At 32.8% G+C, this 25,370-nt stretch overlaps 2 protein-coding genes and 1 long non-coding RNA gene across 7 annotated transcripts; 1 reads left to right on the top strand and 2 right to left on the bottom strand.

The window, feature by feature from the left end:
* LOC129903217 (G-box-binding factor 4-like) lies at window positions 1-7,095 on the bottom strand. The gene is made up of 4 exons (XM_055978726.1): window positions 6,064-7,095; window positions 5,888-5,959; window positions 2,295-2,324; window positions 1-520 (listed from the first exon to the last, which is right to left on the bottom strand). Exons 1-4 carry the CDS (start codon window positions 6,805-6,807, stop codon window positions 440-442), a joined length of 927 nt encoding a protein of 308 aa, XP_055834701.1. The 5' UTR covers window positions 6,808-7,095; the 3' UTR covers window positions 1-439.
* Window positions 7,096-17,382: 10,287 nt separating this feature from the next.
* Window positions 17,383-19,541, top strand: LOC129904403 (uncharacterized). The gene is made up of 3 exons (XR_008770421.1): window positions 17,383-17,542; window positions 18,438-18,479; window positions 19,301-19,541. It is a non-coding gene; the product is annotated as an uncharacterized LOC129904403 (long non-coding RNA).
* A 2,333-nt stretch (window positions 19,542-21,874) lies between these two features.
* LOC129903036 (probable mediator of RNA polymerase II transcription subunit 26c) lies at window positions 21,875-25,370 on the bottom strand. Of its 5 annotated transcripts, XM_055978509.1 has the most exons (8): window positions 24,914-25,370; window positions 24,633-24,701; window positions 24,463-24,545; window positions 24,273-24,331; window positions 23,996-24,054; window positions 23,623-23,698; window positions 23,366-23,441; window positions 21,875-22,495 (listed from the first exon to the last, which is right to left on the bottom strand). In XM_055978509.1, the coding sequence occupies exons 1-7, from the start codon at window positions 25,229-25,231 to the stop codon at window positions 23,392-23,394; spliced, it is 714 nt and encodes a 237-aa protein (XP_055834484.1). In that variant the 5' UTR covers window positions 25,232-25,370; the 3' UTR covers window positions 21,875-22,495; window positions 23,366-23,391. The 5 variants fall into 5 exon arrangements, 4 of the variants coding, with proteins under 4 accessions (XP_055834484.1, XP_055834485.1, XP_055834486.1 ...); XM_055978510.1 differs by lacking the exon at window positions 23,623-23,698 and having other exon boundaries at window positions 23,366-23,464; XM_055978511.1 differs by lacking the exon at window positions 23,623-23,698.

The raw sequence follows: 25,370 nt of genomic DNA, 5'->3' as shown, positions 1-25,370 counted from the left end.
TAAGGATGCATACGATGAGTTGATTATGTTTGTCAAGCACAGAAGAAAAGCATAAGAAGTTATCACTCATCAGTCTTGGGAGCAAATGCTATAACGAGCCATTGACCAAAAAAAGGTACAAAATATTATCATGCTTGCTTGCTTGTATCCAATCTAACAAGTGAGGCATTTGCATTCTAAATCCCCCCTATAACTACAACTAACTAAATAATTGTTCTGACTTCGATGAACTCCCTCCCCACTACATAAATATTAGATCCCCATTATAGATTTTCCAGGCCACGATACTATACGAAATTGCTCTTTACAAAGGAAGCACTACCACTCAGAAAGAATCACCATCTGCTAAATTATATCACTTACCATGGTTAGGCTCCTTTATTCTTTATCTATATCAGAAGGCATTAATTTTAAACTATGCCTGTTGCACAATGATTGATCACCACTGCATGGAGCAAACTCTGCGCAGAACACGAGGCGGTTTTCGCTTCTCTACAACTGGAATCACTTTCTCTATTAACTGCAGGAAAAAGGCCAAGAAATGTTAATGCTGCCATTACACTGCTAGTAGTTCCAGAGAAGAGGAAAATTGCACTTTTGTTTGCCATGTTGCTAATGTATTTTATTTTTTTTGTATAAGTACATTGCTAATTTTATTCTTCCAAGCACTAATAAGCTTAATAACAATGTCGAAAATTAGCTGCTTAAACAAGCCATAAATTGTCATGCATACTCAGTCAGGGAAGCAGCGTCACACAATATTTAGTTATTAACTTTACCTTACAGTCAAAAGTGACAGACTACACAATGGATCTATTGCAAAGAAAAACAACCACAATAATAGAGGTAACAATTGTTCTATCATTCCATGTGCGTTCCACCCCATCACAACCAGTGGCGGAGCCAGAATTTTTAACAAGGGAATTCAAAATCTGAAGAAGTAGACACACGAACTAGCCGAAGGGGGTTCGGAATCTACTATTTATACATAAAATATTGTTTTAACCATGTATAAATAGTATAATTTTTCGCCGAAGGGGGTTCGGATGAACCCCCTAGCCACAATGTGGCTCCGCCCCTGATTGCAACCCAATATATAACTAGGGTGTGAAATATAGGACATAGCATACGCCACACAGTACAACTACCTTATGAAAGGAAAACTAGAAAACCAAGATTCACTTCCACTCTGGAACTACCATCACTCTGTTCGTCACTCATCTAGCATGACCATTCACTAGCCAGTCTCTAGTTCTCCTAGTTCAATTCTGTGGTGTAACATCGAAATTTAGACTTCCAATTCCAAAAAATGAAAAGTAGAGAACTTATGGCTCGTTGCTATATATATTCCCTCAAGCCGAATGGAAGATGGAATAATGTTGTTCAAAAGGGAGCTCAAACTGATGGAATTCTGCCAATGACATGGATTACCTCCTCTTTTTTACTACCGGGCTTTGAATACTAGGAGAAAGTAAGGCAGACCATAAATATATTGCACACCTAAAAAGTGGAAAGAGTCTATCATCATAAGTCACTGAACATGTTTTCATAAAGAAATTATTACTTCTCTTTTAGAAAAATACCTACAGATTTTGGTACAATGTAAACCAATCCAAAAAGAGCTCGTGAATTTCAGAAAAAATCTGATATAGGTGGACTGCAATCCAATCTATTTTAGCTCAATTCATTTTCAATCCGCCAAAATCTGATCCAATCCACCCATTTGCCACCACTAATTATGATATAAAATATATTTGTAGTAGATAATAATAAAATAATGCATAAATTGATGAATTGGTAGGAGGGAATTAATCTTTAGCTACAGTGAATTTATTGCAGCTTTTGGATAAGTCACACCTTTCAGTGTAACTTGCCAAAACCAGCTATTTTTGCATTAATTAATAGCACATTAATCAAGCCCATACCGAAGAACCAAATTAGAAACAAATGAACTTCGGCTTAGTATTCGGTATGCACTAATAAATAACCGAAGTACTGAACGCTCACCCCTATCCACCACTATATCTTGTTTCATCTACCACAGATGCATAGTGAAGAACTCCTCTTTCCATTGAGCTTGACTTCCTCATTATTTCAAGTATCAACCCAGCGGTTCTTTAACCATTCAGATACTTTTGCTGGCATTGATGTGAATTACATGATATATGGCTAGAAATAAAGGGATTGTGTGGATGAATCATTGCAAAAACTCTCTAATCAAAGTACTTGACATAAGAAAAAACAATGAACATTCAACCGCAACATGTAGAAAATACAATAGCAACAGAAGTTACCTGCTTATAATGTGCTCTGGTTCGCTCTTCCTGAAAATTACAGAGAAGAACTTGTTACTCACAAAATCAAATCAACAAAACAATTACATATAGATATGCAGACGAACACATATTGGAACTATTAAGTGCTTACAGAATGTTACAGCACTGCTCAAACTTGATTATCAAATGTTACAGGCAACCTTTTCTAGCTAAGATATGTTCCCACCTCATCACCAAGCACATCCCCTCCCCCCCCCCCCCCCGCCCAAAAAAAAAAAACTTTACTACTAATCAAAATGCCTAGTCAAGGATCATGAAGAAGCAATGCATCGGTAAACAGTTACCCTTTATAACTAGTGGTGTACGCAGGATTTTTCGCAAGCGGTGTCACATTACAAATAAATAAAATAATGTGACGTTATATTAAAAATGAATAAAATATAAATAAAAGACAACTCACCTATATTAGTATCAACTCTTCTCGATGAGTGATCGTTTTTTTTAATACATTAAAATTAACTAACCTTAATAAAAATATTACTAAACACTTTTATATAGGGCATCAAACGATCACTAAATAATTCATTATTCATTTATTTCCGCAAATCGTTCTTAATCAATATCATTGGCGAGAAAGAAGATGAAAGGAAAGAAGAAAAGAGAACATATAGCACCATAACTAATCAGGGAAGAAGCAACATCCTTCACGATACGTCAAATACGCTAAAGTTTCCTAATGAGACTATCGAGTAATTGGTCCAATGTTTTATTAACTACCAAGGAGTCAAAGGTTTGAATCTGGACGTGTATCACTTACTTCATGAATTGAAGCGCAAAAACTTTATAAACTTAAATGAGGTCACCGAGATTAGAACTCGCGACAGCTTTGTTGAAAACTAAGGCGCTTGACCAAATGAGCTGCGAGGTTCTTTGTGTCAAGCAGTGTCGTTTTACTCAATTTATCCTCTATTTTTGTTTTGGCTTTTAATTATATATACATATTTAGTAAACTTTTCCAACGAAGTGGTGTCATGTGACACTGCTTGACCTAAGGAAAACCCGCCCATGTTTACAAGGATCTCACCCATTACTTCTATCTAATCAAAAATTGATTTTAAAAAATCCAAAGAAAGCAACTTTAATTTTCATGGAACAGCTCACCATATGAAAACAAACAATATAAGATTATATGCTTTCAGCTATTATCCAGCTAACAAAAGAATAAGATGTAATATTTGATGCTCATAACATTTTACAGAAGGCTAGCGATCCCCAAAATATAATAAGCAAATAGTTTTTTAAGCAGTCAAAGAAGAATAGAAGAGAAGCATTGAACTTCCACTTCAAGATCACCAATACATCAATATTTCCCAGAGTATTTTTACAGTCATACTACTATTCCATTTGCATAAACTAGTCCGTTCCTATATCTTTGAAAGCGCTCATAATCAAGGGGTTTTTTAATGGGCTGCAAAAGGAAAATAATTCCCGTAAAAAATTACATATGATTTATAGTTCAATGTTCCATTTGCAACATAAAAGTTTGCATAACTTAGGTAGACTCTGAATAACTAACAGCTTGTTTTGGATGGTTGTTACATATTGTATTGTATTGGATTCAGTGTTATCAAAGGCGAAATGCGCAAAAAAGCTCTAAGGCCTGTTGAGGCTTTAAGCGCAAAACACAAATAAAGTGTGGGCTTTAATGAAAAAAGGAGCAAAGGGGCAGAAAAATACAAATATATATGTTTAGTCGAAGACTAATAATTATAAACATGAATGAAAAATATATGACCAAAGAAATTTTTTAAAAAAACTATGATGAAGTGAAATATCAATTATTTAGTGTCACTTCGTCAGAAGAGGCTCATTGGCAAGAAAAGTTTGCTTAGAACCTTGATGACGACACTTAAGCGCACATAAAGTGAGGCGAAGCGCTCAACACATTTTGAGCCTCGCTTCAGCGCTTAAAGCGCATCTTTGACTACACTGATTGGATTGTTAGTTTATATACAATGTTTGTTTTGATTGTTACTTAAATTTTATTGTATCGTATCGTTAAATCCATCATTATGTAACAATCAAAAGTCTCATTTCGTAAAACGACTGATTTGGCGTGATCACGCCGTTACCCCCGTTTTTCTCTCATTGTCTTTACTTATTATTTAATAATCCTATTTTATCCTTTCCCCTATCTTTTTATGATAGCTCTACCCTACCCCCTACTATTCTGGTAGGTTTATCGTACAAATTGTTTATGTGTGACATTATGTAATGACGAAAAATGATACAATCAATCCAAATGTTGTATTCATTAAAACAATACAGTATGATAATATCATACGATACAATACAATATGATACATTATGATACAATATGTAACAACCCTCCAAACAAAGTATAGTCTAACACAATGTTTGATTTATGCTAAACCCTGCTTAGCCTAAATTGGTTTCCAGCATTATATATTGTATTATTAATATTGCCATAACTTATATATGTGAATAGAATGTAGAACAGGAGTATGTGTATTGGCAACACCTGGATTAGAAGTATCTTAAGGCAAAAATTGTCTTAAATTAGACAATTCCAGTATAATTGTATTATTATTCAGTGTGCGAAAATCCCTGCATTATTCACCTCATAACAATCTGTACATATTAATTGTCGCATTACATTCCTTGTATTGTAGTCCCTAAATAACTAGTTCGTGAAACAACTCTTAATAATAATTATGACATTTCCTTTGCCACCATTTCATATGACTTACAAGTTTATTTATAAAACCCTAACATAAAAGCATGTTCTTACTATGACATACAGAAATCGAGAACACAAGACAAAAAATTATGGGTTTTTTTGTTTTATGCAAATAATAATACTCAATTCCCTCGGAGAGCTGGAACCAACAATATGCCACGAATAGTACTTGTAAAGGAATAATAAGCCCGACAATCAAGATGTTAAGATATGCTCCATCAGAAAGCTAATACTTTGAACTAAAATCTTTGGAATAAATGAAACCAAATATCACTATAATCTTCCTCTTAGAAGTAGCATCCTGTGCCTGCAGCACTACTGGAGAATCCGACTCTCAATTTTTCTTTTACTTGGAATGTTTTTATAATAAAGTGCTCATCTTTCTTTTACCAAAAGTCACGAAGATTGATTTTCATCAAGTTCACACAAGGAAGACTTTCCCCTCCTCAACCATTCTCCTTTTTCACCTATTTCATTGTTAATGCACATTTATTAGATCTAAAAGAAAGCCATTCAGTGAGCCGATGGAGACAACACATACAAATTTGAAAAATGATAGAAAAAACAGAACTTGCAGATGCAGAATTAAACTATTGGTGTGTTGTCTTTAAAATGGTAACAGATGTGGCAGTACACAAAAGACAATCCCTTATTGATATGCTAAGAAGTTGATATAAGATATAACTAACCAATTGAATTAGCATGGAACCTTGATTCTCTGAATCAATTCAAAGTCCCAGTACAAGCAATGCAAACAGGTATTTTTTCCATATACCTTTTATGCAAATAATTTAATGTCATCTTAATTTAGACATAGGTATAACTGCTGGAAAATATTAAAATGTGTTACCTTCTCTTTCAACAGCTGTTCATTCTCCTCCTCTAATCTAACTGCTATTGACTCAAGTTCCACTTGATAAGCCTATACACATAAATAAAAATCTAAATTCAGCTCACACAATCAAAAAGCTAAAATAGATGAAAAGACTAATAGTGATCACTACAAGAAGCAAACAGTACATTTACCTGTTTCCGCTCTCTAGACCGGGCAGCTGACTCTCTGTTCTTAATCATCCTCCGCTGCCTCTGCAGAGCTGCCTTATCTAAAGGCTCCAAAATGACCTTCCTCTTCCCTCTTCCGCCTCCAATCACATCCACACCACTTCCAAATCCTTGCAAGCTCTGCTGCGGTGTGGCCATGTATGGGGTATCAAATGCAAAAATTCCACCACTCAACCTCTCAGTTCCTAGTTCAACCTTCACCTCACCTTGCACTGGCCCCTGCCCAGCCAGGGCCTCCTCCTCAACTGCTCCAGCTTTCACCAAAAAATCCTCCAGCGTCATGATCTCATCCACTGCCTCCTCCTTACAGCTGGCAGCTGCCGCCCTTCTGTGTTCCCTCTTCCCCTCCACAATATCCCTCCACACATCATCCACCGTCCTCCTAACCGGAGGTACCCCACTGACCGTCGCTGTCTCCGAATCACTAATCGGCGTTATGACTCCGGCAGCATCAAGTAACGTAATATTCGCGTTCAACAAAGTATTAGTATCCGTCCCCTGACTCTCTCCATACACATTCCTGAAAATTCCATCAACCGTCATGGAAGTCGCCTCCAAATTACTACTGTTATTACTCCCGTTATTCGAATAGTGCTGATTCTGCAAATCTTTCGGCATCGTCGATGATGAAGACGACGACGCAGCCGACGATTTCCTTCGATCGGAATTTCGCGAGGCCGATGAAGCCATCAGCTTCGTTGACGCCATTTTCCGGCGGGGCAAAATCGTAAAAATCTTATCGCTTGGATCAAAACCTCAAATGTGTGTATGTATATACATAGGTTTGTGTAGTTAATGATTGGATTGTGTTGTGTAACGTGCGATGGGAGAAGAGATTTATGCCTAGGGTTTCGAATAATTTGGGGATTTGAGGGAGAAAAGGGGGATATGATATTCAAAGATGGAGTTCCAGAATTGGCAAGGGGAGATAGAGAGAGGAGAAGAAGAGGGTTCCTAGCCTAAATTGCAAAGACGAGCCAAAAGGTTTTTTTTTTTGTTTTTGATTCCCAAACGTCGTTTTGAATGTACATTCATGTCGTTTTGTTATACCCATGACTCAAATTCTCAAAATAATTTTTTTATACTGCTTCACGTTAACTAAGGACCCGTTTGACCATAAATATGCCCAAAAATATTTAGGAAAAAACTCGGCAAATATTGTTTTGTCATATAATTTGTTATTATTTGGTAAATATTTTTAACAAACAATCAAAATCTTCAAATACATGAAAACAAACAAAAAAAATAGTATTTAGGTCAATTCTATTATTTGATAATTTTTAAGAATTTAAAAATTACCTCAAATATTTATATTTTATAAAAACACTCATTATTTATAATTTTGGACTGAAGTACAAAATCTATCCAGTATAAGTAGTAATAATAGTATTTCATATACAAATTAATAGTATTTTTCTTTTATTTTCTTCCTCTTTTTTCAGATTCATATTAATTGTGTTCGTTAAATATGTTTATCATAAAATGATAATACAAACTTATGGATATTTTTAATAATTTTTAAAACTTATGGATATAAATCATATTTCTTTAAAAAGATAAATATTTCTCTTAAAATTTATGGTCAAATCCATGGTGAAACTCCATCCATAAATTACTTGTCAAAAATTATTAAAAATGTATGATTAAACGCTAACTTAATTGATTGGTTTAGTCCATGTGATAATTGATACATGTAATACTTATGCTTATTTTGGCATATTTATGGTTGTAAATCGCCCTTAATGACATATATATTGTTGTCACTTTACTTTCACGCTATACTTGTTTAAAAATAAATTACATTAATGTTGTAAACTTAAGAACAAAAGAACAATATAAAGATAAACACAAGAAAAAGAATATAAGACAATAGTAACAATATAAGATAACTTTCTTTCTTTCACATGTATTCAAAACCATTCGCAATACCTCTATTTATAAGATTACATTGAGGATTACCAAAGGGTGTCATAAACATGACATTAAACCTTGAGAAATTACTACCAATAAAGGAAAAAATTAACCTAGGAGTTATGGTCATTCATTTAACCACATTATCAACAACATTAATACCCATAAAGGAGAGAATTAACCTAGGAGTTATGGTCATCCATTTAACCACCAAATTATTTACAACACTCCCCCATGAATGACCATTAATAGATAATATGCCTAGTTAAAATCTTACTAGGAAAAATCTTGTGGGAAAAAAATCTCAGTGAAGTAAAAAAGAGTACGTATATTATGTAATACGCGTTATTTGTTACCTCATTAAAAACTTTGTCAAGAAAATCCAATGGGATGAAATCTAGGCCAAGAAAAAAAGAGTGCAGAGCGAAGTTTATTTCCACTGATGCAAACATCATTTAATTTCTCGAAGACGACGTATTCCAATCTTGAATACCAGTTTTTCAAATGTTAAGGTTGGTAATGCTTTAGTGAACAGATCCACTAAATTATCAACTGAGCGAATTTGTTGAACATCTATTTCACCTTTCTTTTCAAGATCACGAGTGAAAAAAAAAATTGGCGAAATGTGTTTTGTCCTATCTCCTTTAATGTATGAGCTATACATGCAATATTGTCTTCATACAATGTAGTCGAAATATCTTTTTTCAAAGAAAATCCACACATTTCTTGATTATGTTGAATTATTGATCTCAACTAAATACATTCCCGATTTGCTTCATGGATGACTATTATTTCTGTATGATTTGAAGAAGTAGTGGCTAAAGTTTGCTTCATTGAACGCTAACATATACCTATGCCTCCATATGTAAATAAATATGTCTAAGTCGAGATTTATGTTGATCAGATAAACATCCTACATCAGCATAATCGATCAATTCTGACTTTGACTTATTAGAATAAAATAATCACATGTTAATGGTCCTTCGAAGTTATCTCAATATATGTTTGACCCCATTGCAATATCTTTTTGTTGGGGGAGAAGCTGAATCTTTTCAATAAACTTACCACAAAATAGATATCTGGTTGAGTATTATTGGCAAGATATATTAGCGCCCCAATGGTATTAAGATATGGAGTTTCATCACCAAGAAGCTCTTCATCATTTTTTTGATGTCTAAATGGATTTTTATTTATATCAAGCGATTGCACAATCATTGGGTACTCAAAGGATGTAGTCTATCCATTTAAAATCGCTTTATAACCTTTTCAGTGTATATTGATTGATGGACAAATATTTTATTTGTCAAATGCTCAATCTGTACGCCAAGACAAAATTGTTTTACCAAGATCTTTCACTTCAATTTTTTTTATTAAATACTCAACTTTTGAAAGTTGTTTACGAGTGTCAATGATGTTCAAATCATCAGCATACACAACTATTATAACAAATTTAGATCCAGACCTTTTTATAAAAATAGAAGGACAAATGGGGTAATTTTTGTACCCTTTCTTTAACATCATTTTTATAAGTCAAATGTGACTCTACCCAAGCATTAGTGTCACAACCTAACCCTAGAGCCTGGACATGACACGGGAATCGAGACCCCAAAGAATCTCAACCAAGCCATCTTAGCATTCATCGCATACATAAGGTGATTTAAACATAATGAAATATGCGGAAAAGCAACTCAACATAGATGTCAAATGAAAGTAACCTCAATCCAAATGTCCCAAAATGGACAACATCCAACTCAATCGTCTAAACATGTCTCTATTCTAGACTTGATGGGGGCTTAGGACAAGATCCTAGCTCACCCGAATCATAAAAGAAAGTCAAGGTAACAACATGAAAGAAAATTCATGTCCTCGATGAATGAGGATTCACCAACTCTTGAGAACTTAAACCAATTCTAGTGACGAATATGAGAAGCGTGAGTATTGATCGTCCCTACATTATTTCATAATGTAGGCAAAATATTTGTTAGTACATAGAAGGTACTAAGTATGTGACATATGCATGAATAAGTAAATGAACGTGAACAATATGACATGAGATGCATAGCCATCATAATGAACATGAAATAAGCTTAAAGCGCATGAAAACACATCAAAACTTATGGTCAATACATCATAAAACTTCATAATGAAACGTACATCTTTACATATAACTTGTGTGTAGGATAAGACCTTTAACCGATATCATAAGACCATGCGAGCTATAACATGGAATCCGATGTAACTCCCACATCGAGAAGAGAGAGGCGACTTGCCAAGGTAGACTTCGTGAGAACAACTTTAACTTTGAGAGCTATATTTGGATTCACTAACTACGCCATGAGGCGACCTATGGTGGCAACGTAGTTATAGGACTTTAGGTTGCTACTAGGATTCTCTTGGGTAACTAACTACGTTACCGGACCGAACCCCTATCAGGTTTATCCGTCATCGTTATCACAAATTGAATATCCTGTTAATGTGCCAGCCCTAGTCCGCCAAGTACCAGTCTCGCAACAGTATTGGCGCAAGCACTTGAGGGTTGTGCTCCAGACTTTGAGAGATCAGCAGCTTTATGCTAAATTCTCAAAATGCGAGTTTTGGTTGGAGTCTGTGGCATTTCTGGGACACGTGGTATACAGAGAGGGTATCAGAGTGGATCCGGCGAAGATTGAGGCTATTCGTGGTTGGGCTAGGCCCACATCTGTTATGGAGATTCGGAGTTTCGTTGGATTAGCTGGGTATTATAGACGATTCATTGAGGGTTTCTCTACTATTGCAGCCCCATTGACCCGTTTGACCCGCCAAGATATTCCCTTTGTGTGGTCCGAGGAGTGTGAGTCGAGCTTTCGAAAGCTTAAGGAGTTGCTTACCACCGCTCCTATTCTGAATCTACCAGTTAAGGGAGAGATCTTTTCGGTATATTGTGATGCTTCTGGTGTAGGTCTTGGGTGTGTACTGATGCAGCGTGACCGAGTTATTACTTATGCTTCCAGACAGTTGAGAGTGCATGAGCGCAACTACCCCACCCATGACTTGGAACTGGCGACGGTAGTTTTCGCGCTCAAGATGTGGAGGCACTACTTATACGGAGTCCATTGCGAGATATATACAGATCACCGTAGCTTACAGTACATTATGAGTCAAAAAGATCTTAATTCTAGACAGCGGCGTTGGATTGAGCTACTGGCCGATTATGACATCTCTATTCTTTACCACCCGAGCAAGGCGAATGTAGTAGCGGACCTACAAGTCATCTCGGTGCTTAGTCAATATCCCAACAGAATTCATTAGAAACATTAAGACATCATCATTAACTTCATCATGTAAATAATCATTAGAATAGCTCATTAACTTTAGTGATTCATTAAGAATCCACAACTTTGGTGAGAATTGTCCTTATCACCATCTTTATCATGATTGTATGAGAATTGTACTGATCACACCATAACAACTTTCTTGGATCATAATTGATCGCCATCATAACTTTCATCATTAAATCATAATCTCAACTTCGTTCATAAAACTTTCTTTCGAGAATCATTGAACTTCATAATCAAAATCATCTTTAAGCTTCAAAATAATGATCGAAATTAACTTTATACATGAGCATTCATAATTCATCTTGAAATCATGCAATTGATGTAAAAACATACTTACAATAATCAATGATAACAACTAAAAACATAATTGAAACAGCCCAATACAATTCATTAGAATTAGGGTTACATTCCATTGAAATTTAATGAAATTTTGAGAGAACACATTGGGACTCCATGGGTGGAAGGAACCCGTCGATCAATCCCCACATACCTCAGTGAAATCAACTCAAAATCCTAGTCTCTGAAGTTTTGTTACGACTCTTTATTATGACTCATCAACAGGACTACGACTCGTCCTGTTGAGTCGTAGGACCTCTCCTGAGCATGGTTCTGAACAGGCTCTGAGGCTCACTCTACGACTCACTCTAACGAGTCGTAGAAAGCTGTACGAGTCATAGAGTGACTCGTAAACATGAGGTCAGTCTAAAAATTGAGAATTTCTCCTTAGTTTCAATTTTTCTGACTTTCGAGGTCTTGCAATTAGAAGAAGAGGCACCATTTTTATTTCTTTTTCTCTTGAAGGAATTTTAATAAAGCCTAACAAAATGTTCATGCGCTCAGCATTTATTCTTTCCATGGACTTTCATGCCACAACGATGACAATTGCCTCTTGAAGAATTATTTTGAGAACCCATATTGTTCTCTCTTTTGTGGTGACCACCATCACTACTATTATTATATCGTCCCCTACCATTGTCACGTCCACACACATTATTATGGCTCCAATTTTTATTTTGTCTTTCTTCAGACTGGACATGTACTTCTACCTGATTTGCTTCCGATAATGAAGCAGTTTCCGTGGGATGGGCTTCATAATTTTTCAACAAAAGAGTATTATGTTACTCAGCCATAAGAAAGCATGAGATCAACTCGGAATAATTTTTAAATCCCCTTTTACAATATTGTTGTTGTAATACCAAATTTGAGGCATAAAAAATTGTAAGTGTCTTTTTCAGCATGTCCTCATCTTTTATATCTTTCCCACATAATTTTAATTGGGAAGTAATTTTGTATACAATAGAGTTGTATTCACTTATAGTTTTAAAATCTTGTAACCTTAAGTGAATCCACTCATAATTAGGGGTGTTCATGGTTCGGTTTGGGTCGGTTATTGATTAAAATCATAACCAAACCAATTTAATCGGTTATTAAATATCTAAAACCATAACCAAACCAAGTAAAATAATAACCACGGGTTTGGTTATTGTCGGTTTGGTTCGGTTTGATTCGGTTATTCGGTTTATGACTAGCCGAGATAATTCAAATATTCTCTCTCTACATTCTTCAAATTCTTATGAAGCTCTTTTTCCTCACGACCCACAGAGGTTCAAAACAGAAAATGAAACAACTTAAACATTCGGAAAAAAAAGAAAACAACTTAAAATCAATTTAAAATTTGAAAAACTCCTTACAAACCTTCTCAAAATTTGACAATCTTATACTTGGGGTTGAGGAGTTGAGGTTGCTCTTGAGCCTTCACTGTTAGTCTATGACTGTGAGTCTGTGACTTTGTGAGAAACCAACGTGAGAGGAACAAAAATGTAAAAGGAAAACAAATACTAGGGTTTTAAAGTTTTAACTTTTACTTTATGTTGTTGCCTGCTGCTCAAGTGCTTAGTGCTTATTAGAAATTTAGGATTTAGAATTTAGGATTTAGAATTGGGCTTGAGAGTTGGGCTAGTGGGCTTGGATTGTTGGACTTGGACCGCTGTTTAGTGTTTATTAGAATTTATAATTGGGCTTGAGAGTTGGGTTTGGATTGTTGGGCCTTAAAAATAAGTATATTAATATTAAATTAATAATTAAAACGTATAAAATATCTTTAATTATTTATGAAAAACTAATATTATACATATAAATAATTATAAATTTTAAGTATATAATTATCGGTTTGGTTCGGTTATTTATTCAGTTATTTTTTTTTATAACCATAACCAAACCAAATATTATCGGTTATTCAAATTTAAAACCAAACCAAACTGAATGTCGGTTTTTTTATTCGGTTTGGTTAAATTTTCGGTTTGGTTTTGGTTTTAACCAAAACTGTGAACAGCCCTACTCATAATGAGCTCTGGGCAATAACGTTGCTTTAAGGTGGTCATACCTTTTCTTCAAATCAATCCACAATTCAAGTGGATTTTTCACGGTCAGATATTTCAACATTCAATCCTTCATCTAGATGATAACGAAGAAAAATCATGGTCTTTGCTCTGTCCTAACTCGAAGTTGTATTACCTTACGTTGTACCAAGACCTTTATCGTCTAGGTGAATTTCACCATTGAGAACCCATGACTAATTCTTTTGAGAAATATCAAGTGCCACGAACTCAAGCTTTGATAAATTCGATATGATAAAACTAACATAAAAAATAATAAAATTAGACTAAAATAGACAGTGAATGAATAAACAGTTTATTCATTTTTTAGAAAGTAAATTCTTGTATATTTATAAGTAAAATTGTTAGATAAAATCTTTTCATTAAAAATTAATCAACAATATAAATAATTCACTATTTTCAATGAAAACAAAAAACACTAGGACTTGTAGTCCATATTTTTTTTCACAAAACAGTTACCTTTTTTGTTCGCAAACCGATAAAAACATCATCACTCTATAAAGCCAATTTTGTTAGCCTTTTTTTATTCAACTATAAACAAATTAATAAAATGTAAAGTAAAAAAAGTGCTGCCACAATTTAATAATTTCAACATTAGATTGTAAAGGAATACCTCATAAGAAATGACGTTCAACCTTTGAGACTTCGTGTTGATAGCGTGTTGTAAATTTAAGAATAAAAGAACAATATAAAGATGAAGACAAGAAGAAGAATATAAGACAAGAGTAACAATATAAGATAACTTTATTTGTTTCAAGTGTATTCAATATCATTCTCAATACCTCTATTTATATGGTTACATTGAAGAATACCAAAGGATGTCATAAACATGATATTAAATCTTGAGAATGAAGACATTACTATCCATAAATGAGGGAATTAACCTAGGAGTTATGATCATCCATTTAACCACATTATCAACAACATCACTACCATAAAGGAGGAAATTAACCTAGCAATTATGGTCATCCATTTAACCACCAAATTATTTACAAAAATAAAAATTTTAAAAAATATTTTATCTGTACGTAATTTTTATATCCTTTGAATATTTTTTCCTTTGATCGTAGCCGTGATTAGTAGTATATAGTCCCTAACTTTCTTTACGATGAGCAATAGTTGCTCAATTTGTTTGAACTGATTGAACTAATTGGTTGTTACTTTAAATTCCATAGGTTTTTATTTATTCTTATCGTTATGTTATGTTGAAAATAATACATCATTTAATTATATTATATTAAGGAAAAGCCATGGTGCAGTTTGGAAGTTGTCCTAATTGAAGATTAGCACTAGAAGGCTTAAGCAACATAATGTGAAATGATACAGAAATGAAATGCTTCAAATACAATCATCCTGCAAAATATTTTCTTAAAAAAAGACGCAAGATATTATGTTGAAATGGCAACTACATACATAAAAGTACGGTGTTGTCAATGTTATTTGTGGAAGCACTTGTTCAATAAAATAGTTAGAATAAATTGAATTTGTTATTTTCATATATTCTTCTTAATCAGGTTTACTAAAATAACGAAATTTTTACATTCTTACATCGAGTAACAAATTTAAGTAGAAAATTATAAGGATTTTAATCGCCAAAACATGAGTATAGAATAACAAAAAATTTGGTCTCCAAAAAACAGAAAGTAACATGAATACAAAAAACAATAACGTAAAAATAAAATATAATTTCGAGCCCACAAAAACATTTTTGGAATAGCTAGTGACTCTTTAAATTATAGAACTCTGATGAATTTATAGAATGATGCAAATCATACTTAATACTTATTTTTACTTTCGAAAACAATGCACAAAAAGAAGTGAAGAAGATTCGAATTTCAGTGTTGGATGTGTCAAATGCCTCTCAATTTATAGTCAATAATTAAGTGAACTTGATATCTTTTGAAAAGTAATATTGTCTTTACAAATATAATTTCGTTTACATCAAAAACTCAACAGAATTAAAAGACTCTACTCAATTCAATATACAAATAATATATAGACATGTTGAAACAAAATGCTTGAGATTGAAACAATACCCATCAAATCTTCCTTTCAATTTACTGAGTAAAAAAGAAAGGATGTGCGCTAAAGCTAGTTCAATTTTTTTTCGCGAACCAATATTTTTTTTCTTTCTTACTTCCAAAAGGAAGAAAAAAAATAGTAGGATTTCACTAATTAATATCTTATCATATATACAAATCATTTTGAAACTTACCACTAATTTCAATTTATATTTGAGTTATATATTTGTAATAGATATTAAGTTGGTTAGAATTCTCCTAAAATTATAAAAAAAAAAAAAAGTAAGTTCCTCAATTTATCAGAAAAATAGTGTAGTTATCTCCAAAATAATGAATTCAATGAGCATTTAAATATAAAAATTTAAGTAACTTAAATTTAAACTCAACATTTTATATATTGAAATAAAAAAATAAGAAAACTCAACTATTTTTTACGTATAACACACACACAAAAAAACATTCAAAGTCAAACTAACAAAAAGTAATTAAAATATAATAGGAAAAATATACTTAAAGATAAGTGGGGAGAGGGGGAGAGATATTACTTTAAAAATATAATGAAGTAATTAGATAATACACATGTTTTTGTCCATAAAATTTAAATTGAAAAAATATGAATAACAAAATAAAAATTCAAAAAATTTAGAAAGTCAAGAGTAAACAAAACAATTAGATTTGATTTATATTAATAAGAAAAGCACTTGATAATTATATATTAACAATTTAAAATATGATTCGTTGTCTCTATTCATATAGATTTTTTATGGGGCATAGGGCTGGGGGATGAGGTGAGACATGGGGAGAGAGGGAGTATTTAATATGTCTGAAAAAGACATCACAATCAAAAAAAATTAGAAATAATATTTTTATATTATCTTCTCATCGTGCGGATACTTATACTAATATGTTATGAGAATAGGTATGTCTGTGTTTACGAGCGAGACAAATGATGCTGCCCTAGCAATAGAAGCCGACATATTACAAAGTAATGTCCGAATTTGTCACGACCCAAAATGGGCCGTGAATGGCACCCAATGAACAGTTACATAACCAGTCAACAATATCAAGATCACACATGAGGACTCAGGCCTCCACATCACGCTCTTTTGGGAAATGAGCTATTGAAGTGTTACATTCCGTATTTTTGCATTTTGGATTATTCGTAAGCTAACGATTATAAATTCAAGGACTTTTAATTTTGAATTTTAAAAGGACATGATTTGTTGTAGATGCCAAGTTATATGAATAATTTATGTGTAGTAAAATACATCTCAAGAAGGACCCTTAAGCCAAATCAAAATAGAAGCCATCAAATATGTTTTTCTTAAAGTTATGTTTCGGGTAAGCTGACTTTGGGAGGCCATAACCTTTTTATAATTTGGGAATTTGGGAAAACTCTCAAAATAAAAGTTGTAGGTAATTGAAATATCTTTCCAACCATAGGTCATGGGACGAAATGTGATATCAGAGTAATAAGATATAGATGTTTTAAGTCTGACAGGCCAAACTAAATAGTGAATTCGGCCCAACCCAATTCTAATTCGGGTCAGGCCCAATACCCACGAAATTAATCTAAATTCCATGTCTTCCTTCATAGTTTAGACTAAGAAAATATCCAGAAAAATTTCTAGAGAGAGAGAGAGGGGAAGTTCTTGAGAGAAAAATCAAATCCGACCAAAATTTGAGTCCCAAAATCCGAAGCTCATGAAGAGAAAATTGTTGTACGTCGCGTTGGTTTCAATTTGAGCTAGAAATCAGCCAATAAGGAGAAGATTTTATGTGGTGCTGCAAATTTAAGGTAATATTAAAGTCTCCTTTTCATTGTTAACAAGTTTAGTTAGAGTTTTAACGGATTAGAACGGAGAAAATAGTATTATAAACTAGTTTGGTGATTTGTTGAGAGTTATGGGTTAAGGGGTTGTTTTAGGTAGATTAAATAGATGGAATTATCTTAGTGATGATGTATAATAATGGTTGATATTGTTTTGATGTTGTTGATGAGTTGTTGTTCTTGAATTTGGAGGAAAAAGGTGTATGAAGATTGTGAATGTTCAAACCCGTTTTTGGAATTGAGTAGCTGGTAGTAATTCTGGAATATCTCATTGTGTATACCTTCGATTTTAGATATTAAACATGTTTTGGAAAGATAATACACGTACCTACAACTCTTATGTTTATGTCTTAGTATATATCTGCTGTTATTATGTCGAAAACTGAGGATGAATCATAAGACAAATTCTGTCCAGATTCTGGATTGAAAAATCCTTCATGTATAGCTGTTCGTATTTTGATGATATCTCTTTGTAGAAAATGATTTTTGAGTTGATTTCTTTTGCATTGGAAACTTAAGACAGAGATCTAAATGTTTCATGAAGGTCATAAAGTCCAGTTTTGCCGTTTTCATTTTCAAAATTTAGATACAACGTGAGGTACTTGACTTTCCGAATTTACTGCTTTGGTAACATGAGTCGGGTGGAAATATTCTAGGCTTATTGTCAATAATAAATCTTATTTTGTGTCAATATTTTGGATGGTTGATGTTGATTGATGATTATATGGCTGGTTTGAAAGTGGAAAAAGTGAGCGGTATAGGGGAGGTGCTGTCCATTTTTTTTTAGAAATAACCTACTAACGATAGACTACGTTTTATTCTTATCCATAGTTTAACCATAGTGCTTAACGTTTTAATATAGGTTGAGACAATATTGGACAGCATATACGTATAAACGCTAAAGGTATGTAAAGTTAACATTTTCTTCTTTTGGCATGATCCATATGAAACGAACGAATGACGTATGCTTAAATTCCAAAGAAACTCTTATTCGTAGATATACTCGGATGGCTACCGTTCTTGATTTTCAAAATTTATATTGTTATGTCTTGACTCATGTGTATGATTCCAGCCATCCTAGTTGGTATAACTCATGTTGTGGTATAATTCATATTTTGGTATAATCCATAATTGGTGTGATTTATAATGACTATTGTCTTGGTTTTCAAATGATGGACTATTTTGCTTATTCTATTAAGTCTCCGATAATGATCAAATTTCACAAGGTTGCTAATGATACCTTATTCGTGCATATTGTTATGGTATTATTTACCGAGTCCTACAATAGGCCGGGTATGTTATCATGTATGGATTCCACTACATTATTCACCGAGTCCCTTACTAGAGGGCCGGGTACGTGATATGATAATATGATATTATGATGATATGACGATATGATTATGGCACCGAGTCCCATAATGGGCCGGGTACGGTATCAGTGTACACTACTCTATTCACCGAGTCCCTTGCTAGAGGGCCGGGTATGGTATATATATACATATAACGATATATTGATATAATTGTGACACCGAGTTCCCTAACGGGCCGGGTATGATATATGATGATGATATGCATGTATTCATTTCATAAGACACAGGTACAGTGATTAGCTCCTAAATCTTTATTGCAGATGTGATCTCCTTTACGGTATTTTATGCTTTATATACTCGGTACATAGTTCGTACTGACCCCCTTTCTTCGGGGGGCTGCATTTCATGCCCGCAGGTACAGATACTCATTTTGGAGAGCCGCCAGCTTAGGATTCTACTCAACGAGTTTGAAGTGCTCCATTGTCTCGGAGCCCAAACTTTGGGTACTAATCCTTATAATGTATATATTTGTGTATTTAGGGGTACGACGGGGCCCTGTCCCGTCATATGCTATTGTTAATCCTCTTAGAGGTCTGTAGACATATGAGTGGGTTGTATATAGACGTTGTCCAATGTACTAGTATGACTTATGTTTTTGGACGTTTACATTCAGAATGGAAGCCTTGTCGGCTTACATATTATGTTATCTTATTTTTGACAATTAAGACTCCCCAAGAAATAGGTGATTTTGGTATATATATAAGTAACAGTTTGAGACGACGTGCTACCCATATAAATCTTATATCATGTTTAATTGCCGATTGACTATAGATAATAGGTGTGTATATGAGGGTCCAATTCGGACACTAGTCACGGAGTTAGGTCGTGACATGAAGATTGGGTAACATTAAGTCATTTTTATTTCTTTCCTTTAATATTACCGTGCCGGAACGTGACACCCGATCCAAATATACCGTGCCGGAACGTGACACCCGATCCAAATATACCGTGTCGGAACGTGACACCCGATCCAAATATAATTAATTTATCATTCTTCATTATTACATTTCACTTCATTAACAATATTTCATCAAGCCTTCTATATTCAAGGCACCATTTTTGATAGGAAAAGCTCAAGATTTTGGATTTAATGGTCTCGGGATTTCAGACCAATCACAACAACATATCAATCATCCAAACCACAACAATTAAATGCATAGTAAACTTCACACATTACTCAATGAATATCAATCACTATTAAGAGTTTATCTATGATATAGAAACAAAACCATAACCTACCTTAACCGAAGAACCGAAGTAAAGCAAGCTAATCCACCAATGTCCTTCCTTTCTTCAATGTCCCAGACCATTTTCAATCTATCAAATATATAATATTTGTAAGCAAGCGAATCCGTAGACACCCAGATACTATAACCAATTTTCTAAATCTCAAGCCTAGGGCTAAGTCTCAATTCTTCCAAATAATATAACTCTAATGGTATTTATATAATACAATATACCTAATATTTAATTACATTGTGATAATTATAAAAAAAAAATTGAAATCAAAACTAGTATCTAAAACACGAAGCCAATTACATTTACCCGTGAATCTGTTAGGCATAATGCTATCTATATCCTATAATATAAATTGATAACATTCCTCCCAAAAATGAGATAATCATTATGGTCAAAATTACATTCTAATTACTCAATAGTTGTTGTCCACAGTAACAAACAAATATGCCAACATTGTAATTTAATGACCAATTCTTTAGACTAACTGTAGAACCTATATGCCCATATTCATATAACCATTATGCAATCCTTATCTCACCACTATTTCCTCCAATCACTGATCCAATCTAAACAATATTTTCTTAAACCAACTCCAGCCGTCTTTTCCAAGTCATTACTCTTTTCCCAACACTAATTGGACATTAAGTAATATACTCTATATATATATATATATATCCTAGCAAATAATTCACAAAACAAGTATGTTACCTGAAATAATTTTTCTTAAGGAGGCCTTCGATCGTCCGCCGCCACAGGTGAGTTCTTTCTCACACCCTTCTCTTCTCTTTTCTTTTCTAATTAAAATAATTATGTACTACAATTCATAAACCCTATCTTTTTATTTTAATATTTGGTATAGAGTATTAAATAAATTATTAACTTAACCCACTAATTAAATTAGTTATTTAAATTTACCCCTTAACTAATTAACCGAAGTTATCGACTATTCCAATTACTCATTAAAAATTTAAGGGATGAGTCTTTTATAAAAATAAAAAGTTCTAGTTCTCAAAACGACCTAATGGATCGTTACAGAATCGATCAACAAACAACTTATAACTTATAACGATTCGATATGATTTGTGAGTAATTTAACATAATAGATGTGTTAAATATAGTATGAAGTCCTATCAATTTGTCATGACTTATATGTCTTTATTGTGAAATATAATTTATGTAGCTTTAAATCATTTAAGAGAGGTATCTTTATAAAATGGAACAAATAATGGAGAGAGGTATCATGAGTGAAGTGCAATAAATCAAGGACAGGTACAAAAACCCAAAAAATTGAAATAAGTTTAGATGAGGTAAATGTTGAAATGATATAGTTTATTAGTTATCCAAAAAGGTAATTAGGTTGAGTAAAGCATGAATTCCTACTAATCTTGTCATAATTTGTACGTCATTGTTTATGATTTGTGAGCTAGTATTCCAATAGAATATCTACTTTAAATTTAGTGTGAAATCATATTAATTTGTCATAACTTGCATCCGCAGTCTAGTTCTCTTGCCATCTCTAGCCCTCAACTTAAAGGATATTTTAGTTCGAATTTCTTTTATTAAACTTTAAAAGACCATTTCCACACAAATACTACAATTGAAGATAATATCTAAATAGCTAACATCTAAATATCTCTTTTGTGCAAATAACCCTATAACAAGATCCTAACAAAATTGAAATTGTGAGAACTTATTTACTAAGAACATATACACTTCATAGAGTAGATGTTAAATAAGAACACCATATTGTCAAGTAGAAATAACTGGCCCTAATCATGAATGAGGTAGGGTTTTCCATGAAAAGTAATTATAAAGACCATAAACAAATAAAATATGTACACTTGCATAGTGAAGTGGCTTCCATGTTATCCCCCCCCCCCCCCCCTATAGGCCTATAGCTACAAAGCAACTACTACTACTATATATCTTCTTGCTAGTAGTCCACATGAAGAAGAGCAATGCATCTAGTCATGAAAACACAGCAATAACTTCACTAATAAACTAATGCATCACATGGCTGGAGTCCAAATTAAATACTACTCCATATGCTAGGTAGCCCTACACAATTGACCATATAATTGTACTAATTATTACTCCCTATTCTCCACAAGTCTTCAAACTTCTTTCTTTATCAGAGTCAGTTAATGTCATGTAACTTAGCACAGACCATTGCATGTGTTTCCATGACTGGTCATGACAAAATTACATAACACCAATTATATATACCCTCATAAGAACTTGGCATGTACTGTGTCATTTGTTATCTTTCCTCTTTGCTTTCTCCCAATTGTATTATTTGTGTCTTCATAACCTGCAAAGTTTTATAAATATACTCCCATAAGTTGAACTATATATTCTTGCTCAATAACTCACATAATCAGTCAAAGTATAAACTCCATCCGTTCATGATAAGTGGTACTTTGACTTTTTTATTTTAATTCAAAATAAATATAAAGGTGTTTCAAATCATCAAGAATTATATTGTTCTCTTCCAAATTTATCTATATATTATATTGATAATCCTGGTTTTCTGACAAACTTGCATGCAATTGGATTAATTTTACTGGAGACTTGTTACTTTTCATCAACAACATGTATCAAATAACTCTATTCATTAAGGCTATGACAAATGAGAAGAAATTACCTGATGTTGTTGGAATTTGAACCTAAGCCCTAGGATTTTCACTCATTTAATTAATCACTAAGTCACATTCTTGGTTGCAATTTACCCTTATTTAAATGAATGGATTTTTATGTAACCAAGAGACTATAGGTACTACTCCTTTCATTTCATATTTTCTTGGACTTTGTTGACCCGACAAACCCCTTAAGAAAATATTAATTAGAATTGTATTTTACTAAACTAATTTTAGTAATGATATTTTGAAACTCTGAATTTGACTATTACTATTTTATATAGTTATTTAATATTTACTAAAGGTAATATGAGAAAAAAGTAATAAGATTATCTTAATTTGCTTAAATGGATAAGTAAAATGACATTCTTATTTTTGATGTAGTGATCAAGTAAAATAAAACAAAGTGAGTATTATTTAATTATTGGTAAATTAGTAAATCACTTTTTTCTTTCTAAAAATGAAGAGGTTTATTAAAGGATGTGATCAAACTAAATTAAAAGTCGAAATGCAATAATTATATTTATGAAATAAATGGTACTTACCACTTGTAGTCTATATAGTAGGGAAATTAATTGCCTACGTCTTCAAGCTCCACTTCTCTTCTCCTTTCTGCTTTGGCTTTTAGTATCATAAAGTAACCACTATTTTAGATCAAATATGCCATATTTAGAAACTCTATTTGTTCACTTTTTTTAATTTTATTTTTTGCTTTTGTAGAAAAAGATAAACAAAATGCAACAATAATAACTAAGCAATTAATGAGTAATGACAATCGTCGTTTGAGAAAAAAAGAACATACCATAATGTTCTTCCATGTAATCCTCACGTAGGCGTTTTGTCGATAGATTACTGTTGTTGTCCTTCTCTACGCTATGCTATTTTGACTCAAAAAGAGTTAATAAAATAAAATAAGACATATTATTCCAATCATTTTTGTGTCATGGATCTCGAGAGTCGTACAATTTTTTTTTGACCTCTTCGAATGATTTATAAATATTTTGAATTAATAATTATTGTAATTTATAGTAATTTTTAAATATGTAAAAAAAAAGATAATTAAAGATTTCATTCTTTTTTTTTAATTAAAGATTTCATTCACAGTCACATTAAAAAATTTAAATGATACCATATAAATTGTGATAGACAAAATAATGTATTAAAATTATAAATACCTTATGACCGCAATATAATGGTGAATCATTTGAAATATAAGCTCCATCCTCGAAATCATCTTGAAAGTTGTTCAATATCAAAAGTTAAATCAAAATTAATGGTTGTTCAAGATTGTATTTTTTTTTAAAAAAAAATCATCACTAAGTGATGCGAGAGACGGGGAACTAATATAGAATAAATATAAAACTAAAATGTCGTTTCACTCTGATATCATAGTTAAAAAAAATAAAATTAAGCTTAACTTAAACTAAAAAAAATAGCTCAAAAAAGTTGTACCTGTTTCCTCCATTGATGTATTTAATCTAACCCATTCATCAACAATATCTTTCCATCTCCTGTAAAATTACCCAAAAAATGGTTCTATATTTCACTTAAATTAAATATATTAACATAGTAACTATTTATACAGAAGAAAATAAAATTGAAAACATAAAATTAAGAGTGTTAAAGAAGAAGGAAAAGAAACCTGATGAGTAGTTTAACAAGTCTTCTTACTTCATTTGATGAATGTTTTCGCAGTCTATTTACATGCCTTCCAATATCTGTTTTCTTCAAAACCAAAAAAATAAAAATAAAAATCATAGCAAAAATATAAAAAAAATGATAGTAAAATCATGATAGTTAATTAAATGTTACCTCAAGAACCTTGAAACTAATGTCCATTTCAGCAAGACATTGAAGTAGATCAACCAAGCAATTCTCAGACTGAAAATTCCAAAAGGACTTCAATCTTAGCAAAAAAAAAGTAAATGAGACCTGTCAAATTAGGATTCGCTCCTAACTCACACCCAAAAAAACTAACTAAAAGATGATTTCATGTCGGGCCGGGCCGAGAACCTGGGCTCCTTGACAATTCTCCCCTTTTTAAAACTACTGTTTTTGGGCGTGAGTTAGATCAGAACGACTGAAAAAGAAACCTGATTTGATATTTCAAAATGATTCTTGATTGTGATGATTTTGCTGATTTCTAAATCTTCTTCATAGTCTACAGTACTTTTTTCCTCTGTTTTTAACTTGTGATCATCATCAATATTTCTCTCAATGCTTTTTGGGATTTCAGCAGAATAAGAATTGTTACAGAGCAGAGGAGTGTAGAGTCTCTCAACAATGGCGTCTCTTCGGCTGCGAAGCTCATTTCCATGATCAAGAATGGCTACTGAAATGGCTGTGTCAATTAAACCCCACAAGTCCACGCCTGAATTCTTTAAGATTAAACGTAATTCATCCAATTCCATGTTGTTTACTACTAAGAAACAGGGCAGAAGAGAAAGAAAGAAAGCAGAGTTTGGGACAGAGTGAAATGGGGATATATTAACGTGAACAAGTTTAAAAGGCTTTTTGTAGCTTTGGAACACATTTTATGTTATTGTTTTG

This window comes from Solanum dulcamara, chromosome 9 (genome assembly GCF_947179165.1).
Source record: "Solanum dulcamara chromosome 9, daSolDulc1.2, whole genome shotgun sequence".
NCBI classification, from domain to species: Eukaryota; Viridiplantae; Streptophyta; class Magnoliopsida; order Solanales; family Solanaceae; genus Solanum; species Solanum dulcamara.
The sequence above is the reverse complement of the archived record's forward strand: the minus strand, read 5'-3'. Positions and strand labels throughout refer to the sequence as shown.

What these genes read in the sequence shown, in the direction of transcription:
- LOC129903217 (XM_055978726.1), bottom strand. Translation starts at nt 6,807, where the DNA reads ATGGCGTCAACGAAGCTGATGGCTTCATCGGCCTCGCGAAATTCCGAT. An exon ending in GGTCTAGAGAGCGGAAACAG is followed by an intron (nt 5,960 to 6,063) that starts GTAAATGTACTG and finishes TTATGTGTATAG; the next exon opens with GCTTATCAAGTGGAACTTGA. An exon ending in CCAGAGCACATTATAAGCAG is followed by an intron (nt 521 to 2,294) that starts GTAACTTCTGTT and finishes TTTTTCCTGCAG; the next exon opens with TTAATAGAGAAAGTGATTCC.
- LOC129903036 (XM_055978509.1), bottom strand. Translation starts at nt 25,231, where the DNA reads ATGGAATTGGATGAATTACGTTTAATCTTAAAGAATTCAGGCGTGGAC. An exon ending in CATTATATTGCGGTCATAAG is followed by an intron (nt 23,699 to 23,995) that starts GTATTTATAATT and finishes GAGTCAAAATAG; the next exon opens with CATAGCGTAGAGAAGGACAA. An exon ending in TTACATGGAAGAACATTATG is followed by an intron (nt 23,442 to 23,622) that starts GTATGTTCTTTT and finishes TGATACTAAAAG; the next exon opens with CCAAAGCAGAAAGGAGAAGA.